At 35.4% G+C, this 16,362-nt stretch overlaps 1 protein-coding gene across 1 annotated transcript in view; it reads left to right on the forward strand.

Moving 5' to 3' along the window:
- SNTG1 (syntrophin gamma 1) overlaps positions 1-16,362 on the forward strand; it is a 703,456-nt gene that overhangs the window by 546,096 nt on the left and 140,998 nt on the right. The window contains exon 8 of the mRNA XM_081816797.1: positions 8,874-9,003. Within this exon, the coding sequence (XP_081672923.1) occupies positions 8,874-9,003 (130 nt within the window). The remainder of the gene's footprint in view (positions 1-8,873; positions 9,004-16,362) is intronic.

Here is a 16,362-nt window from a genome sequence, read left to right on the forward strand (position 1 = left end):
CTGAGTTGGTACCATTTTTTTTAGGCACTTATGGATGAAGTTTAGTACTGGAACAGAGAGCAAGGATGGTGATTGTGAGAATTGTGCTTTTAACATGCAAGAATTTTGTAAAATGAATTCTAATGATGGGGACAAATATGAATAAGAAACACTCAATTCATAATTGCTCATTGAAGGATGGGACTTTTCAGCAATGTATGTTAGGGGATCTCAGGAGGAAGAAAAACAGGTGATGGTATGAAATAGAAAAGAAGTGACTAGGTGGGAAAAAAAGACTGACTATAGTACTATAAAAACAGAATCTATTGTAAATAGTGTTTTAAGGTGAAGAAAGTTGTTGATTTTATTAACTACAGAAAAGAAATACTGAAAGGACTCAGAAACTCATTAATTTTGAAGCGATTTAAGGTGGAATGATTTTTGAAGTGAATTGAATTGAAAACAGTTCATTATAAGAAGAATATTGACAGGGGCACTTGGGTGGCTCAGTTGGGTAAGCATCTGACTCTTGATTTCAGCTCAGGTCATGATCTCAGGGTCGTTAAATTGAACCCCACATTGAGCTTCATGCTCAGTGGGGAGTCTACTTGAGATTCTCTCTCTCCTTCTACCTCTGCCCCTATCCACTCTCTCTCTCAAATAAACACACAAACAAACAAACAAATAAATAAATAAATAAATAAAATCTTTAGAAAAAATGAAGAAGAATATTGACAGTAAAGAAAGAGAAGCAGGGGCGCCTGGGTGGCTCAGTTGGTTAAGCGACTGCCTTCGGCTCAGGTCATGATCCTGGAGTCCCTGGATCGAGTCCCGCATCGGGCTCCCTGCTCGGCAGGGAGCCTGCTTCTGCCTCTGAACCTCCTCCCTCTCATGTGCTCTCTCTCTCATTCTCTCTGTCTCAAATAAATAAATAAAATCTTTAAAAAAAAAAAAAAGAAAGAGAAGCAGCGTGTAAAGGATAAGCTAATGTGATGAGGGGGAAAAGAGGGATATGAAGTTCAAGGCATATCATGGTCAGGTCATGTTTACTAATTGGCAGAAAGGAGTCAATACCAGAGAAGCTAGAGGAGAAACAGTTCCTTGTTTGGGTGTACCATTACTCTTGCTATTCCACTGATCTCTTGTTACATGTGGTCCTATACACATGGATCCAGAGTGATTAAACTTATTCACTTTTTCCATTTTCTGTGATAGGTGAACAGGTCCACATGGACTCTGCTTCATGTAAACCAGGAACAACCAATGATTTTCAAAAAATACTCAACTAAATGACATTAAGATTTCACCTACCCACCTACCCACAAGCCATACAAGTGTCCCTTTGTATAGCACAATCTTCATATATACTCCACCTCTTCACCTGTTGGTTTGCAAACTGGCCCCCTTACTCATGTAAGGGCAAGGAAAGACCTAAGAAAGAGGCAGAACACTCCAGATTAGTAGGTGACAGGTTTAATAAGCAAAGGAACTTACTTATGTGGTTTGTCTTGGGTGACTGCAAAATGAGTAGATCTCTGCACTCACCGAACAGAATCTTTAAGTTGATATAGAAGCCTTAATTGGGTTCAGTCATGTATACCATCCAGATGGTTTCAACAACACCTTATTCTCTCAAGGCAATGTCCTTGGAATAGCTCCCACTGTGGAAATGGTAGGCAGAACATACATTCTAAGGACAGGGTAGGTGGTGAGGAGCCTCCAATAGCCTGGGTCTAGCTTGAGGATCAACTGGCAATCATATCTTCTCCATAACCCCATCTAACATCTGTTCCTATACGTTGGTACTGTGGCGTTAAGGGAGAAAGTGCCATAACTCCTTTAAGATACACAATTCTCTCTCTGGAAAAGCTCAAATTTCCTTTGGGCAATTCTAGACCAACTTTGCTTAGTTTTTTCAACCTAGAGAAAAATTATCTTGTCAGATATTCCCTATTTATTTTATTTCTCAAGTTTATGACATAATTATTGATAGTTCAATAATACAAGCCTAACAATTACATTTTAACATTTTCTGTAGCCAGAGAAGGATAGAGTCCCTGCGAATATGAGTATATCTGGAAAATTGAAAAAACAAATAAGGAATAAACTTTAAAAGAGCATATTTCAGTAAGTTTTGGGCTTAGGTAAAAGATTTCTGATTGATAAAATAAAAAGATACGTATTTCTAAAACCCATAAAAAATTTTTGAACCCATAAAATTTTAACAAAAAAATAGGGTAAAGACACCAGATATTCAAGAGTTGGAACTCAAGGCTGTCTTTTCAGAATGACATAGAGATAGGCAGGATTCAAGAATTGAAGAAAGACAAGCTATGGAATAGTTTTTACAAGGAACAGGATTATCCAGTTGTGTGAGATAAATACGATGACTGTTAGGTAAGCAAAAGAACCTGCAATATATATAATGCTGACTGCAGTGAGGGTAGAAAGATGGCAAATTAGATCACAGGTACTAGGATCCTGATTCCCAGATACCAATTGTATTGGGACTGTTTTGCACAAAGTATTACTTTTTTTCCAGGGAATTCTGACACATCAGGAAGAAAAAGCTATAAATTTAATTCAATTAAAGTTATTAACTGCTGGGAATTCATAAGGTAGAAATAGCTGGAAGTCAAAATGGCAGGAAATTCTAGGACAGGAAAAAAACACTTAATTGATATGGATGAACTGGGAACTCAGTCTATGGAGGAATGCAAATATATGCTGAATAAATTTATGGACAAAGACTATTAGAAGGGTTAAAAAAGATGAAGAAGAATAAGATAATTAAGTGGTGATGGAAAGGAAAAGATTATAGTCAAAGAACAGAAATGTCAGAATTTAAGTTTGACAGTGGAACTGTCTTGAATGACAACCCAATCTCAAGTTACCAAAAGCAATGGATTTCTAAAATAATGGAAAGAAAATAAAAGACATACAAATTAAGAAGGAAGAAATAAAACTTACTTTGATTACAGATGGCATGATAACGAATGTAGAAAATCAGAAAGAATTGACAAAAAAATTCTTGTAATTAATAAGTGTTGATAGCATGTATGCAAGATACAAGATTAATATGCAAAAGTTAATCACTTTCCTATATACTAGCAATGAGAAGGAGAATTTGATATGAAAATTACAATACCATTTATATTAACACCCAGATAAATGAAATGTTGATCTATACGAAGAAAACTACAAAACTCTGGTGAACAAAATCAAAGGAAAATTAAATAAATGGAGAGACAGTCCATGTTCATGTATAGGAAATCTTGATATTGTCAAAATGCAGTGTTCCTAACTTGATCTTTAGATTCAATGCAGTCCCAATCAAAATCCTAGCAAGTTATTTTGTGATTTTTTTGGAAGAGTCAGAAGACCCAGAATAGCCAACACAATATTCAAGAACAAGAATAGTTAGAGGACTGACACTACCTGACTTTAAGACTTAGCAAAAGCTGCAATAATCAAGACAGTGTAGTACTGCAAAATAATAGACAAATAGATCAGTGGAACAGAATAGAGAGCCCAGAAATAGACTCCCATAAATACAGTCAGCTGATGTTGACAAAGAAGCCAAGACAATACAACAGAGAAAAGACTCTTTTCAACAAATGGTGCTGAAACAACTGGACATCCATATGCAAAATAATGAATCCAGACACAGACCTTATACCTTTCCTCAAAGTTAACCCCAAATAGATCAGAGACCTAAATGTAAAACACAAAATTATAAAACTTCAAGAAGATAACATAGACAAGAATCTGAATAAACTTGGATGTGGTGATGATTTTTAGACACAACCCTGAAAGCATGATCTATGAAAGAACGAAGTGATAAGCTAGACTCCATTAAAATTAATAATTTATGTTCTACAAAAGATAATGTCAGTAGAATGAGAAGATAAGCTATGGACTAGAAGAAAATATTTGCAAAAGACATCTGATAAAGGACTGTTATGCCTCCCCCCACCCCCCAAAAAAAGGAAGAAAGAAAGAAAGATGAAGCTCTTAAAACTCAACAATAAGAAATCAAACAACCCAACCAAAATAAATAAATAAATAAATAGGCCAGAAACCTTAACAGACACCTCACCAAAGATAATATGCAGATGGCAAGTAAATGTATGGAAAGATGCCCCACATCATATATTACCAGGGAAGGGCAAATTAAAACAACAATGGGATACCAGCATACCTATTAAAGTGACCAAAACCCAGGACAGTGACAACACTGAATACCTAGAAGGATATGGGGAGCTAAGAATTCTCATTCACTGAGCAGAGAGGATATTTAGGGAAATAAAATACTCTGTATGATATTATAATGATGGATACATGCCATCATACATTTGTTCAAACCCACAGAATATGGAACACTAAGAGTGAACCCTAATGTAAACTATGGACTTTGGGTACTAATGATGTGTCAGTGTAGGTTCATCAATTGTAACAAATGTACCACTGTAGTTGGGGAACATTGATAATAGGGGAGACTATACATGTGTGAAGGCAAGGAGTATTTTGGAAATCTCTGTACTTTCTCCTCAATTTTTCTGTGAACCTAAAACTGCTTTTTAAAAAAGTCTTTAAAATACTAGGTATGAGGGATAAATGTTGCTATATTTATTTTACACATAGAAAAATTAGAGGACAGAAAGTTACATAAAATTAAGTTATTTGCAATAACTTTGCAGATAATAAATGGAGTAGGGTAGAAGAGCTTTTCAGACAAAGGGAATACTGGGGAGGGAAAAGACATAGTTGCATAAAATTACAGGACTTACTTAGAGAATGATGAGTTATTGTGTTTCAAATCATGAAACGAACTGGAAATTTAAACCTTGGAAAATGGGTAACAAAATAGTTCAGAAGAGCTCCTCATGTACCTCACCAAAAAGTTTAAGTTTTTAGCCTGATCAATGAAAGCTATAATGAGGCGGTCAACCAAGATAGGATGCCCAGTGCAGAAATGATCTTGAACTTGGTGAATGTGAATTGAACTCAACAAGAAATAGAGTAAATTGCTGGAATCACTAACCTAAGTGCCTTTTAATTTTTTTTTCCTTTCCCAAATACTTAATAACCAAATCAAGTAGATGGCTTATTTTTAATTCCACCTGAGTCAATGTTCTCTCCTAGTACACAGAAAACCACTTTCTCGAAACAGACTCTTATCATTGTCCATCTTGAGTATTGCAATTCCCTCTTACATCCCCCTTTGTTTTATTATCATTTTTTTCCTATCTTCTTAACCACCACAGAGAGATCTCTCTAAAATACAAATATGAGCCTTTCATTCCAATGCTTGAATGTTTCCATTGGCACCCCCTGACTTTCAAGATTAGGTAGAAATGTTGTAACATGCTTTGCAAAGCTCTTAATGATTAGGCTTTACTTTATCTCCCCACTTTATGACTCGCCACTTACCCACATGCACATTGTCCAAGCCAAAAAGTCCATATTTCTCCCAACATGCTCCTGATATTTGGTTTTGGATTAACAATCTCCTGTCTAAATGCTTTCCCTTCTCTTCTCCATCGAAGCCCTTCAGCCAGTGAGAACCAAAAGCTTGAAGTAATTTTGACGCTACTCTCTTCCTCAAATTCCATTTAAAAAATAGTATTATTAAATCACATCTTTTCTAATAACTTTATAAATCCCTTGAGATAATTGTTTCATTTTCACTCTAACACATATTTATTTCAGTTCCATATCCTCTCATAGTTTACCAGTTGTAATATTGGTAGTCCTCTATATAAAGGCCTGCAGTTGCTCCCTCTCGTCTCTGAGCCCCTCGACTGACATACAAAGCCCTTCTGCTCCAAGCCTGCCTGCTTTTCCATGTTCATATTCTACCCTTTCCCTCATGAATGTGGCAATCCAGCCACTCCAAACTGCTGTACTTTAGTGTCTGCAATTCTTGCTCCTCGTGCTTGAAGTGCTGTCTCTCTCTGCTTTCTCCTTTTCACTCCTCACAAATTTAACATCTTGCTATATATGCCTTCATGAGATATAAAATCAGCAATGAATCAAAATGTGAATTATTAACGGTGTTAATCAGACATATATGTAAATTTTTACATATGCATAAATTATATTGAAAATTATGTATGAACTTTTATAGTTTGCAGAATATTTCTCACACAAAGGAAGAATAAATTTGTATTAAAAAAAAATAAACCTGTGCTGAAATTTAGCAACTTTTCATTGCCAGAGCAATGGCCAAGAATCCTTAGAAAAATATAAAAATATTGAGCAGATAATAACTTCAGGTTATTTAATTCTAATATTGTAACTGTTTTTTCAGCAAGTGTGTGTGTGCATGCATGTGTGTATATTAAGAATCATAATTCTGTCTGGGTATCCTCTAGACTACTACAAATACTGTTAAAGTTTAATGTCTCCCAATACCAAATAAACGGATAATGTAGTCTATTGATTTCAAAAGCACTATAGTTCTTCCTAAGTGCCTGATGAAGCAGTAAGTCCACTAAACATTCTCAAATATTGCAGTCAAGACTACATATTAATGGATTATTCACAGGAAAATTATTCATAGAGCTTCAGTGATATGTGAAAGTTATCTGGATCTCACCAGTTACTCCATAAATACTTGTTAAATCAGTAAAGTAGATTATTCTCATTTTCCTATAGAGGAAATTGTGTCACAACTAAGTGGTCTAATTTGCCAATACTCTCATTTATTCAATAGCAGAGGAAGAAATATGACCCAGACTATAATCCTTATGACCAGCCTATTTTGGAAGAAGTCATATGGAAGCAAAGGAACTGTTCAAGTATTTCACTTATATTCATGAAAGGGTTTCCATTAAATCAACCTGGAGAGTTGAAACAGAATGTAAAAAGTGATATATGTTAACATATAAGCCTGGATTTAAAAAAGATTAGTCCCTCAGAATTATTCTTTCCAGGGACTATGTAATGTATATGATCACATAGATTGCAGATTTGATTTAAGTGTATTTACTTTAATCAGCTAAAAATATCAGAAGCTGCCATGATTCATTTAAAGCAGAGAGGACAAATACATTCAGGACATGCTTTAATTTATGGTACATGAAGCAAAGGTTATAATCATCAGAGAGTGGAAAGAAATGTGTATTACTTAACTCAAATTAGTTCTCATTTTCCATGGATGGTTGAGCTCTCTGAATATTTTAAATGTCTTCCTCACTGCTGAATATCAAAATTAAAGCTAAGAAAGACACGTGAAGTTATAATATTCTTTTCAGGCAATGCATATTTTTTTCTCGTCACAAATTCAAAAGAATGTTACTTCAAAGAGACAGTAGTTGTACTTTCTAAAGTCTTTTCATGTATTTTTAAGAGAAAACAAAAAAAGTATATGTGAACACTTCCCTGTTATCAGTTGAAAGGGCTCGGTGAAGGGTATAAGAGCAGATTTCTCTAAAAATATCAATAACTTAGATGCAGAGTGCCTTAGAAGCGAAAGCTTTAGCATGTGTCCACTTATGAAATATGGACTAGTGTCACAGGAAGGCAGGGAGTTGAGCCAGACCTGTGCTCTGTGGAGTGTTCTTTCTTTGGGGAAGCGAAATCCTGCCTACTATCCACATATACCTAGTTACAAAATGCAGAACACAGAAAAGGTATTAAGAGAAAAAGATATAAATTTATATAACTTACAAAGCCTTTGAATGTTGAACTACAGAACTTTTCTATTTCTTCATAATTGGCTGATATTTAAATATAATGTGTGCATTTCCAAAGTGTATCATGTTACACAACAGAGTAATTCTCAAGCCCAAGCAATTTGGCTAACTTCCATTCATTTTGAAAATTTTATTAATTCTTGTCCCTTAAGCTCATATCTAAATATGCAAGAACTTGATACAGAAAAAAAAAACAACATTAAAGCTGTAGGGAGCCAGTTTGAATTCTATAGCACTTTGGTAAACAATTTAGGATGGCATCATTTAATTTTCTCTAACAACAACAACGACCAAAAAATCAACAAAAGACCATAAGGATATTTATATTGGCCATTGGCTTTTAAAGAAAAGTTTGGTTGTTATTGAAATGCACAACATTAACAGAAATTCAGAGAAAATTTGAATCTGAGGAGGAGCTATGAACCTCTTGTCCAAACTATCTTTGAGAAGAGGAATGAACTGAGGTTGAACATGGTTTAGAGCTAACAAAATGCTGCTGCTCATGACGTCAGGTGATTTTTTATACGATGTTTAATGTTTGTGTGTCTTTTTTGGTGATCTTTCCATTGTAAATCACAAAATGCATTGAAAAATGTAAAGGGGCGCCTGGGAGGCTCAGTCAGTTAAGCGACTGCCTTCAGCTCAGGTCATGATCCTGGCGTCCTCGGGTTGAGCCGCCCACAGGGCTCCCTGCTCGGCGGTCAGCCTGCTTCTCCTTCTCCTCCCCGCTCCTGCTCTCTCTCGCTATCTCTGTTGCTCTCTGTCTCTCTCTCTCTTTTAGACAAATAAATAAAATCTTAAAAGAAAAAAAAAGAGAAATGTAAAGAGGAAATGATGTCAGCCAAAGTAATAAATAAACTTCTATGTATATTTTTATGGTAAACTGGGAAAATAAGCCTTCTAAAATGTCTTAGATATTCTTCCATTTACATAATATATATTTTACAACTCAAATCTTCTCCAAATTTATCTGAATCTCAGGATACTTTCTAGTAATTCAAAATTATATGTTGTCTGGGTTCATTCTTAGTGTTCCATTTAAAAACAGAGATATTTATAAAGAGAAATAAGCACATATGAATTTGAAGCTGTATTTGTATTGTGTAAAAGAAAAGCTTTCAACAGATACTATTTCAACTTGCAAATAGATAAATAAGATGATGTTTGATCTGATTTGTTCTGACATGTCTGCAGGCAAAATGCTTTTCAAGTCATTGCTGTGGACGGGGTCTGCAGTGGGATTATTCAGTGCCTCTCTGCTGAAGACTGTATTGACTGGCTACAAGCAATAGCAACTAACATTTCAAACCTCACAAAGCACAATGTAAGTAGTGATTCAAGGAATACCTGACCATAGAGTTTCTCAGCCGTGGTAAATTTCTGCAGTATATATGTAACTTTACAATAACTACTTGGTGTTTACCTAAGAGTGAATTTATATCCATCATGAAAGCTATTCTGGAATACTTATTTAAAGAAAATCACTTTATTTTGAGAGTTTTATCCCAGTGTATCAGTTCAAGAATACTTACACATTTAAGTTTTTTTTTTTAATTTTATTTATTTATTTGAGAGAGAGAATGAGAGAGAGAGAGAGCACAAGAAGGGGGGAGCAGGAGAGGGAGAAGCAGACTCCCAGCCGAACAGGGAGCCTGATGTGGGACTCGATCCCAGGACTCCAGGATCATGACCTGAGCCGAAGGCAGTTGCTTAACCAACTGAGCCACCCAGGCACCCCACATTTAAGTTTTCATTCACAAACATGATAAACCATCAATGTAAGTTAAATAAGTGAAAATAAATATGTACATATTTATTGTAGATATATGTACATATAGATATATGTACATATAAATGTAGATATATGTACACATATATGTAGATATATATGTAGATATATATACATATAAGTATAAAGTAGATATATGTAGTTATGTATATGTATGTACATATAAGTATAAAAGTATCCTGAACTAAAGCAGTACTGAATTTTGAGATAGCATTATTGAGCTTCCATTAGTGATTTTAGAATTGCAGCTGCAACCATTTGATGGGGTAAGAGGGGAGGGTGAAAGAGTCGGCATGGAGACTGAAGATCCCATCTGGGATGATGCTGGCACAGGAATAGTCAGAAGACATTCTGTGGGAACCAGCAACCCACCTCTTAGAGCCATGTCTATAATACCAGGAATGGCTTCTCTACTTTTTCCTTATTTTTCTACTCCAACCTTTCTTTCCCCATTCCGATCTCTTCATTATCTCTATCTTCTCATTACCACTGTTCTTTCATAACCTAATGAATCCTTTCTCCCCCTTACTTCTAGCAGAAGTATAGTCTAACAAAATATGCAAAACTAAAAACATCACTTCCTTGAGTACTGACATAGTTCATTAAAGGTTATTTGATCAGGGCCACATCACTATAATCTCTGCCTCCACAGTCACATCATGTCTTCCTCTGTGTGCCTGTTCTCCTTTATGTGTCTCTTATAAAGACACTCATCATTGGATTTAGGGCCCACTCAGATAATCCAGGATAATCTCGCCCCAAGATCCTTAATTTAATTACGTCTACAAAGATCCTTTTCCCAAATAAGGAAATCTTTGTAAGTTCCAGGAATTTGATGTGGATATCTTTTTTTAGTGGTGGGAGGGCAGTCATTGTTTGGTGTACTGCAGAAACTAATATGGCAGACAAACAACAACTTAGATTCAGACATTATGTTCTGATTTATTTCCCAAGGTGGTGTATCTAATATCAGCTGAGTTTTCAAAGTCTTTATTCTGCACTTCATAAGAATGAACCTAGAATTTCTTTCAGTTCATCCATGGAATTAGGGTGTCTTCTTCTCCCTCTTGCTTGTCTCTAGGATTTTCCCCACATTGTCTGGCTCCCAGGGAAGAGCTGTCCTTGATCTGTCCAGAAAGTCAGAGCTTCTCTCAAACTATAGCCTCCTGCACTGTTGTACATTGCTTCATGACTAAACCCTCCTTCAGGGCAAAACAGCATTAAAAAAAAAAAAAAAAGAGAGAGAGAAGTAATAAGGATCCCTCCCATAATGGGGACCCCTCTTCCTAGTTCTTTATTCTAAAGGGTGGGTTTTCTCTTGGGATTTCTAGGTGCTCACAGCAGCTGTTTGACAGCCTGGCCTTGGAGCAGGGTCATGAGCCAAAAAGAGAAAATGTCATGAGTGTCCTCTCCAGAACCCACGACTCCCAGGGGGCCCTTTCTCAGGCCTCTAGTCAGAAAGATGAGCTTTTCTCACAGTTTTGCTGTCCATGATCTAATTTGTCTTCATCTCATGTCAACTCTGGGAAATAAAGGAAGCAAAAACAAAACAAAACAAAAACAGGAAACCCACTGTAATCATATTAGTTGTTATTAAATTTTTACTTTCTCCCCAGTGTCCTTGTTGTTAATTTCTTTAAAGATTTTTCATGTAGTCGCCTTTTATATTTTGCCCAGTGTATTTAGTTATGGTCAGTGTGAGAAACGGGCTGCAGTGGGCTTATTTCTTTTCGTCTAAAGCCGGAAGCAGGAGTTACTTTTAATATAAATAAATGTAAGCAAAAAGGCAGTGTACTAAAAGAAAATAATTGCTATCTTATCTTGACATATTTTGGAAATATCCTTTAAGAACCCAGGTAAAACTAAGTCATTTTCAGGGGCGCCTGGGTGGCTCAGTCGGTTAAGTCGCTGCCTTCCGCTCTGGTCATGATCCCACCGGGATCGAGCCCCATGTCAGGCTCCCTGCTCGGCGGAGAGCCTGCTTCTCCCTCTCCCTCTGCCTGCTGCTCTGCCCATTTGTGCTCTCTATCTCTCTGTTAAATAAATAAATAAAATCCTTAAAAAAAAAATTAAGTCATTTTCAGTCAAATAGAAAGATACAGAAAATTCATAAGAAAGAATGTTGAATCAAAGAAATACTGAAAGGTTTTTTTTTTTTTTTAAGAAAAAATTCTAGATGCAGGCTTGGAGATGTGGGAAGGAATAAATAGTAAAGAAAATGATAAGCTTATGAATAAATTTAGATGAACATTGTATAAAACAATATTACTTTTTTCTTGAGGTATTTAGATAAACAGAATTAAAATGTATCCCAAAGCAATATCATGTATGCCCAAAAGAAGTCAATGTAAATAAAACCTGATATGTTAAAAACAGATTTTTTTTACTTATTAGAGGACGCCCTAACTTAATAGGCAAAGTGTATAACTTAAAAATTAACCAAGGAACAAGTGAGAAAATAATGTTAATACAGAAAGAGAACTCCACAAGAAAATAAAAGAAATAAAAATAAAAGAGCAGAAGTTGGACAAGTAGGAAGCACAAAGTAAGATGGTGATTTAAGTCCAAATATATTAAGTATTTACAATAGAGTTAAATAGACCAAACTGTCCAATTGCATATAAAGATTGTCAGACTGGACAACAACAATATCAACAAAAATAACATTTATATATTTCTTACCAGAGAAGGTATAAAATCAAGACATTAGTAGAACAAAAGTACAAGTATAGAGGAATGCAGTGCAAACAATAATGAAAAATAGATGTGGGAGCTTTGTTGATATATCAGGTAAGGTGAACTTCATGGCAAATATATTACCAAAGATAGAGATGATTGTTTCATAATAATAAACATTTAATTCACTAGGTAAATGAAGGAAATGCAAATACTGATGTCACATGGAATAAAAAATACCTATTATTTGGGATTGAAGAAGTAGATTGAAAAGAAAAAAAGAAGTGCAATTCCAGAGCTAGAACTATAAAACAGTTAAGACATATTTCTGACAAAGAGGAAAGAAATATAATGAGTTGTGTGATCACAAGAGGAAAATGACAGATTCATACAACTCTTCATTTTAGCCCATAGAGAGTCATTAGCACATTTTCCCATCACACACAGGTGGAAATCTCCCATTAAACCATTCACTGAGCACTAAGCGAGTCTGGGATACCTCCCTAACAATGCCCCAGGAGTGCAGCACACTGTAGTTATTTTTCTATTAAAACCTATCAGCTTCTCTCACTGGAATTCCTTAAGGCCAAAATAGTTCTTCTCAGATTATCACTATCATATCTATCCTATATACACCTTTTAAATGTTAACTGCCCTACCAGAAAAAAAAAAATGAATAACCATGTATTTGTTTTAAAAAATCCTAATTTTTAATCTATAAGTTACAAAGAGTGACAAAAGAAATTTGAAAATATGATTTAGTCAATAACTCTAAACTAGCACTTAAATTTGGTTTTATTTCAGATTTTTATTCTGTGTATCTATGATGGGCAGAATAATAGCATCCCCAAAATATCTATGCCATAATTTCTAGAACCGGTGAGAATATTATCTCACATGGCAAAGAGAGTTAAGGTTGTAGTTGGAATTAATTTTTCTAATCAGCTAACCTTCAAATAAATTGATTAGGCTGGATTATCCAGGATTGCCCAGTGTAATTCCTAGTGTCTTTAAAAGTGAGAGAAGATAAGAGGTACCTGGGTGGCTCAGTCAGTTGAGCATCTGACTCTTGATCTCAGCTCAGGTCTTGATCTCAGGGTCATGAGTTCAATCCCCACCTCGGGCTCCACACTGACTGTGAAGCCTACCTTAAAAAAAAAAAAAAAAAGTGGAAGGAAGTAAAATGAAAGAACTATGGAAATAGCAATGTGAGGAGGAGGTCTGACGCTGCTGGCCCCAAAGATGCAGGAAGGGACCAGAACTTAAAGAAAGCTAAGAGGCCAGTAGAAACTGCCAAAGACAAGGAGATATTGCTTCTCCAGAGCCTCTAGAAAAGAATACATCCCTGCCAGCATGTTGATTTTATGCCAGTGTGACACATTTAGGACCTCTGACCTATAGAACTGTAGGATAATAGATTAGTATTTTGTTTTCAAGCCACTAAGCTTGTGGTAATTTGTGATTGAAACAATAGAAAACTAATTCAGCATTTAGATAAATCCCCTGCATTTTTTCATCTAATCTAAATCTCATGGTTTAATCTGAAAAGCATACCTCTAGTTTTATCACATTTAGTCTTCCAGAATAGACACAAAATGCATTTGCATATATCTGAAAAACAGCCTAATATGCATGTTATTAATTAATCCAAGTGCAAAGCAGAATATGATATCATTTGAGGCCCTACATCCTTTAAAAACAGCTCATTGTAATATTACAACAAAAATAATCATAATTGTTGAGTTGAAACACACTAATGAAGATGTCTTTGGAGTTGGAAAGAGGGTTTGTTTTTCTCAGTGCCTTGGCAGGCATGGCTAAAAGCCTTCAAATACTACAGAAAATGAGGCAGGATAAATCATCTGAAGGCTGTGAGAACTGCTGGTGCCAAAAGAGCAAGTGTGACTGGTCCAGTCTCTTGGACAGAGGTCAGAACTGATGTCAGAGGGAGTCCCTGTGAAGGTGTGATGTGGGGAGTTCTGTCTTATTTGGGGAACAACAGCAGCAGTGGCCTGACCAAGGAACTAGTGCGTCCAACCTGACTTGACCCTGATCAAACAGGGCAGCACCACTGTCCTATGTCCTTGCATTTTTGGTCCTTACCATAGTCCATGCTGAACAAATATGAGATGAACGAATGAGTCGGTCAGTCAATCAGTAGTTGTTTGAAGGACAGATAACCGCAAAAGTGGGGAAGAAAAAGAGGGAAAGGGGAAATTAATTGAGCTACAGTAAGCACTGCAATGAGAATTTCTCATTAAATTCTTCTAACTTATTAAATACTACTCTTTAAATTCTTACAACCTTGGAAGCATCATCTGATTTAGAATAGCTGTGGAGAAGAGGTCCTGTCAGCGCTGTGCCCCTCCAGCATGGATGATTCCTGTAGACTGCCTATTATCTGGACATATTTCCCTGTCCCTCATAAATCTTTACCTCTCCTAAGAGGTGTCTGATAAACAAGTGTTTTTTTTTTTTTTTCTTTTTTGAAACAAATCTTCTGAATGACTTTCTAAGAGGCAAGAATAGAAAAATACAGTGGACCAGAGGGTCAGGAATAAATAGACTATAATTCATATATCTGATTATAAATCAAGGCAAATACGTTTGAACACCTCTGTATTTCACAGCAGCTTAATTCTCTTATGAACATTTTTAAATGTTAGAAATGTAAATATGGTCATTAGAATGGACCATGGAGGTCGTCAAGCCCCATCTCCCACCCAATTAAGAAATATCTTCTGCAAAAGTCCCTTCAGACAACTTTATACTGGAAATCTTTCAAAGACAAGAAAGCCACTGTTTCACAATGCAGCAACTGAACATTTGACAACTCAGTATCAGGAAATGTTCCCTTATACTGAATAAAGCTCTCCTGTAGCTTTCATCCATTTGTACTAGTTCTGCCTTGGGAAAGACACACACTAATTTAAATTTCTCTTTTACTTGGCATCTCTTCTAATATAAAAGGGTAAGTATTGTATGTCACAGGCTGTTTTTTGTTTTTGTTTTTGTTTTTTTTTTTCAATAGAAATATCACTGATGCCTTTTTCCCTGGGTTTTCCCATCCTGGTCCCTGTCCCTGGATGTAGAAGCTTTTACGAATAAGTAGAGAATTAATTATGTATTAGTTTTTGTTACTGACATTAACATGAACTGAAGTATCTTAAAGCTTCGTTATTATCTTGACATGTATTTACTGAATTTGCAATATCCATTTACATATAATTATATATGAAAACATTAAATGACATTACATTTTATTATGATGATTAATCAGGGTTTGTGTTTTCTCATTAAATAATATTATATACTACATTAGCAGTAGTGAAAAAAGTTCAAAGTTTAAGTATGTGCTTTATATTTAAGTACACTTATGAGTCAGAAAACCTGGTTTTTGTTTTGGTTGCACCAATTACAAAATATTCCAAGTTATGCAAGCAACCTATACTAAACCATTTAAGAAAAAGCTCTGTTCCTTAGTTTCTTAACATTTCAAAGAATGAGCTGTCATTGTTCTTGTCTTCCTTACTAGGTTACAATGAGATTCAAATAAGATATTTCTGCAGCTGCTAACTACCACAGTCTATAACGTATAATTTTAAAGAGCAGTATTATATTTACATTAATATAACGTTAATATTCTACCCCACATTTTAGAAGAATGTTGTACAATGGAAATTCAATAAAATATTGTAGATATTAGTAAATTAATAAAAATACAGGAGTATTAAAATATGTTTTATTTTTTAATGTTGTTTCTTAATATGCATAGTGACTTTCAGAGTACAGAATGGAAAGGGGAAAGATGTATAACTTTATAAAGGAGACACATAAAAAGTATAACCACAGCAAGTAATCAAAGTAGACTTTAACAGTTACAGTCACATTGATAGTCTGTACCCTTGATATGATGTAGTAAAAATGGCACTTTACCTCTGTGGTCTTTCTCCCACAAATCTATAACCTCTGTCGTGTCATGAGAAAGGCATCAAAAATGCCAGTTGATGAAGAATCTACAAAATACTTGACCATTACTCCTCAAAACTGATGTCATAAAAAACAAGGAAAGTCTGAGAAACAGTCACAGCCAGGAGTAGCCTAACTCCTTAGGGTAATGATGACTAAATATAACATGCTATCCTGATACGAGGAATTCTTAATCTCAGGAAACAAACTGAGGGTTGCTGGAGTGGTGGGGGGTGGGAGGGATGGGGT

The sequence above is a fragment of the Leptonychotes weddellii genome, chromosome 4 (assembly GCF_054177405.1).
Source record: "Leptonychotes weddellii isolate Sample4059 chromosome 4, ASM5417740v2, whole genome shotgun sequence".
NCBI lineage: Eukaryota > Metazoa > Chordata > Mammalia > Carnivora > Phocidae > Leptonychotes > Leptonychotes weddellii.